Source organism: Agrilus planipennis, unplaced genomic scaffold (assembly GCF_000699045.2).
Source record: "Agrilus planipennis isolate EAB-ADULT unplaced genomic scaffold, Apla_2.0 scaffold92, whole genome shotgun sequence".
Lineage (NCBI taxonomy): Eukaryota > Metazoa > Arthropoda > Insecta > Coleoptera > Buprestidae > Agrilus > Agrilus planipennis.
In genome coordinates this window covers 1,038,985-1,044,218 of record NW_020438900.1, presented here as the reverse complement: position 1 = coordinate 1,044,218, position 5,234 = coordinate 1,038,985, and the positions used below count along the sequence as shown (strand labels likewise).

The window sequence follows — 5,234 nt, the reverse complement described above, 5'->3', positions numbered from 1 at the left end:
GCTCACGCCTTATTTAATTTAATAATTCTTATGGTTAATTTTTTTAGTTTAGATTTATTTCGAATTTTCCTTTTTCAATTCGAGGCTTCTTTTCTTTCAGGTAAATTTTCCAGTCCAGCCATCTAGCGGGATTTGCTTGGGATGTCCCTTCAAGGAATGGTAATACTTAAAAGTAAAAGTATTCCTTTCTGTACTATTCTATCCATTGTAAGACTTTTTGAACTTCTTTTTCCTTTATTCAAATTGAAATTCACATTTATGAACGGAGGTATTCTAAAGTAACTTTTATTTTCATAAAGTTGATAAGAATTGAAGTATTCGTGAGCTTTTTTGATACAACGACAGCTTTAAACTTTATACTAGCTGATATTTAGTGATAACAGTTAAAATTTCCTTCATTTTTATTCATTAACTTTTCAGATAAGAAATTCACAAACAAGATTTAGTTATAAATGATTTTCAACGCAATAATTGTGTGTCTATCATCAGCTCTTATTTTAATTTAATTTTCCGAATTTCTGTACTGTAGATTACCCATTACTTTTAAAAAATTAATAGGTACAATTTTGATAACATGTGATTGAGTACAAGTAGTATAGATGAGCTTAGAAATATTAAAAATAACAATTCGTTTTTAGGTTGTATTCCTTAACCCATCGATGCTTTCGCTGGGGTGGTTATGCAGGAAGAGAAGTCGTGGACTAATTGGGTATTCGGCGACAATTGTAAGTTTATTAATTCTTCTTATATACTTACCGTACATACTTAAAACTTTAAATATATTTTGTATTTCAATCAAAGTTTATGCACCCTCTATATTAATTTCCCGCTCTGAACCTTACTACTACATCCATATTCTCCTTCCTTTTCTAATACCTGGCAAACACCTATTTTAGCTCTGTTATTTTATTTTCTTTTCTCTTAACATTAGCGTAAACATGTTTAGATTTTTTTATTTTTTTAGTTTAAGATTACAATATAGTCCTAATAATAAAATGTCATTAATTTATGCTAATTTTCTCTTTTCAGAAGTTGCTTCTCTATTCAAATTAATCGTTCGGATGGCGATTTCATTAACAAGGTCCTGTTAGGAATATTTTTCAGAAGGTACGTGCAAATGTTGATTTAATTACTCTTTTTGTTTATTTTAAAAAAGTAATTGTGTGTCTGTCAATGTTTATTTTAATGTTGTTTTTCGATTTTCTGGTTTGTAGTAGCAATATACGTTTTTAAATAATTTAAAGTCATAATTTTGATGACTTGTAACTTGCAAATACAGGTGAGTAAAAGAATATTTAAAATAACATTTCATGCTATTACAGGGGCTAATATCTTCATTGATGGGGATGACAACGACAACGGTTGGAGAGACCCTGGATCAGCGACTCCATCCACGGATGCTTCGCAGGANTTCAAAGCTCCATCGAAATATGTGTTATTTTTCTATGTATGGTGTCAACCCCCTTAAACTCAATTTAATTTCATACCTTTTCTAATTCTGTCTATTAGAAATTATAGTTGGTTCTAGAACTTTTAGTTCACATAAAATAACTGTAACTAACGTCACGATTACTGACGTATATGGAAAAATGACTCAAGTTTTAAACAACGTGTTGAATACCATGAAATTATTAAATTCGATGATATTAATTAATTGTTTAAACTAGCGTTTTATTTTTACAATATGTCTGGTCTAGTTGTCTGTCGTAAACAATAGGTTCCGAAATTTCAATAAATATAGAGTTCATATGTTGTAATTTAAAGCATTTTTTACTTCTTTCTTCGTCATGAATATATACATGGATTATATATTATATATATTATAGGTACATATGGATACTAAGAATCATTTGGAAAACACACAAACGAGCCATTTTAAACAATTTCGTTTTACGATATTTTGTTTTAAAATTACATAAAGACGTTGTATGAGTTGAAATTTGCTTGGAATTGATTTGAGCGAATAAGCCGTTAAAAATTAGTATTAAAACAAAATAGCAGCTACAATTAAACATCAATTATAAACAATAAATTTTTAACATTTTTAAGATGGTAAAATTACTTGAGAAATACGAAAAAAGGAAGAAGTAAATGTTAATTACATTAATGCCCACTTGTTGAAGTAAATACTGATATAAGTAATATTTCTAATGTCTCATCTGTTGTGTCGTAGAAAAAGATTAAATTTCAAAAAATAAGGCTAAAATGAACTAGTTTCGGAATTTTTTTTCTACAGACATTTTCAAGATAGTAGGGCTTTGAATCATGTTCTTCACAGTTCGGTTCTCCGATAGCGCTAGCAGATTTCCACCACTACTTGGCCGAACTACGAACTTAGTCGACTGGAAAATTACGCGATATCTCGACGTTGTTAATTTTAGTGTTTTCGCGTTTACAGTACTCATTGCATTAATGAATCCCGAAAATATGTATTCAATGAAATCAATGAAGAGCATTTTATTATGGTGTAAATACTTGAAGTGTTATGAAAACAACAATCGAATTGTTATCAAGTGAAAAGGTGATGTCCTTAGACCAAGCCAGGATAAAGTTATGTACACGTATATCTATCTATAGAAAATTGACCGTGATAACTATCCATCGGTGAGTCTTTCAGATTGGATTTTTATTCTCAATACTTTATTTTTATTTGTTTATTTCCTTTTACGAATTTGAGTTGTATTGAGATCAAACTGAAATTTGCTTTTAAAATATAAAGGAAACAATTGTTTTATTAAAATTAGTCATACATTAAATATCCTGGAGTATCGCAGTGTCGGACATTTTGATTTATTATTTCATAACTAATTAAAGCCGATTTAATGATTATTTTGAAAATGATATATCATTTTGTGCAATACAGTACCATATAATGATTATTTACCTTTATTATTAGTTAGTCACATAATTAGGTGAACCTTATTACTACGTAAACTTTTTACTTTTCCGTTCTTATAATGTCAACTTTAAAAAATATTCGAACAGAAAGTTTTACTGTCAATTGCCTATATAAGACATTATATTCGTGCATATCCCTTTCTTACTTGCACTCACTCATCTTTTACATTCTCAACCTTTTTTCATGCTGGGCCCAGAAAGACGAAGGGACCAGGAGTATTAAAACAGATTGCTGTACTTTTATGAATAATTTTTAAATTTCAGTTTTTGACCTGACTACGCTGGCAAAGCTGATAATGTTAAATATGTGTCGCAAAATAGAATGTTTATAACCGTTATTTATTTTTGTTAAGTTTAATATTTTTTTTAATTGTGCATTCACCCCTCACTAGGTAATAGTTGGTTTTGTTCCTCAGCTACCTTTACTTTTATTTATCGGCATTTCATATCAGTCAGTATTTATCCATTCACAATATTCTTTCTAACTATTAACAATCCTGTTCTATCACATTGTAGTCGCAATAAAATTTGTTTGTATTTTTTGTGTACCAAAAATCAAAATTACTATACGTACTAAATGTATGATTTTTTTATTATCAATATTTCGTCATAAAATTTAAAAATCAAATTGGGACGTGTACTGAATTCCAAAAAAGTGACTTCTTTTAATATTTTTATGAAAACTTCCTCCAAAAATATTTTCTGCGTTCGCCCCCTACAAACAACTTCCCTAATGAAAATTGATAAGTAATTGAAATATATTCCTTTGTTATTTCTTAAAAAATGTGGCTTCTAATCATTATAAAAATCTGCAGATATGAAACTCTGTCACATCAATTTGTCAAGTCCTGTTATGTATCTAAATTAGCAGTTTTCATAATTAGTACATGTTGATTAGCTTATTGTATTTCTTTCAACCTATTCTGATGAATATAAAATTTTCCAAGGATGTTTCAAGTGTAAATGTTTTGTTACTTTCAAAGCTCCATCGAAATATGTGTTATTTTTCTATGTATGGTGTCAACCCCCTTAAACTCAATTTAATTTCATACCTTTTCTAATTCTGTCTATTAGAAATTATAGTTGGTTCTAGAACTTTTAGTTCACATAAAATAACTGTAACTAACGTCACGATTACTGACGTATATGGAAAAATGACTCAAGTTTTAAACAACGTGTTGAATACCATGAAATTATTAAATTCGATGATATTAATTAATTGTTTAAACTAGCGTTTTATTTTTACAATATGTCTGGTCTAGTTGTCTGTCGTAAACAATAGGTTCCGAAATTTCAATAAATATAGAGTTCATATGTTGTAATTTAAAGCATTTTTTACTTCTTTCTTCGTCATGAATATATACATGGATTATATATTATATATATTATAGGTACATATGGATACTAAGAATCATTTGGAAAACACACAAACGAGCCATTTTAAACAATTTCGTTTTACGATATTTTGTTTTAAAATTACATAAAGACGTTGTATGAGTTGAAATTTGCTTGGAATTGATTTGAGCGAATAAGCCGTTAAAAATTAGTATTAAAACAAAATAGCAGCTACAATTAAACATCAATTATAAACAATAAATTTTTAACATTTTTAAGATGGTAAAATTACTTGAGAAATACGAAAAAAGGAAGAAGTAAATGTTAATTACATTAATGCCCACTTGTTGAAGTAAATACTGATATAAGTAATATTTCTAATGTCTCATCTGTTGTGTCGTAGAAAAAGATTAAATTTCAAAAAATAAGGCTAAAATGAACTAGTTTCGGAATTTTTTTTCTACAGACATTTTCAAGATAGTAGGGCTTTGAATCATGTTCTTCACAGTTCGGTTCTCCGATAGCGCTAGCAGATTTCCACCACTACTTGGCCGAACTACGAACTTAGTCGACTGGAAAATTACGCGATATCTCGACGTTGTTAATTTTAGTGTTTTCGCGTTTACAGTACTCATTGCATTAATGAATCCCGAAAATATGTATTCAATGAAATCAATGAAGAGCATTTTATTATGGTGTAAATACTTGAAGTGTTATGAAAACAACAATCGAATTGTTATCAAGTGAAAAGGTGATGTCCTTAGACCAAGCCAGGATAAAGTTATGTACACGTATATCTATCTATAGAAAATTGACCGTGATAACTATCCATCGGTGAGTCTTTCAGATTGGATTTTTATTCTCAATACTTTATTTTTATTTGTTTATTTCCTTTTACGAATTTGAGTTGTATTGAGATCAAACTGAAATTTGCTTTTAAAATATAAAGGAAACAATTGTTTTATTAAAATTAGTCATACATTAAATATCCTGGAGTATCG

At 28.7% G+C, this 5,234-nt stretch overlaps 1 protein-coding gene across 1 annotated transcript in view; it reads left to right on the top strand.

Annotated features, from left to right (window-relative positions):
- The first annotated feature begins 1,326 nt into the window (after positions 1–1,326).
- Positions 1,327–5,234, top strand: part of LOC112904066 — a 21,042-nt gene continuing 17,134 nt past the window's right edge. Inside the window, exon 1 of the mRNA XM_025973270.1 lies at positions 1,327–1,372. Coding sequence (XP_025829055.1) covers positions 1,341–1,372 — 32 coding nt within the window. The 5' untranslated portion in view covers positions 1,327–1,340. The remainder of the gene's footprint in view (positions 1,373–5,234) is intronic.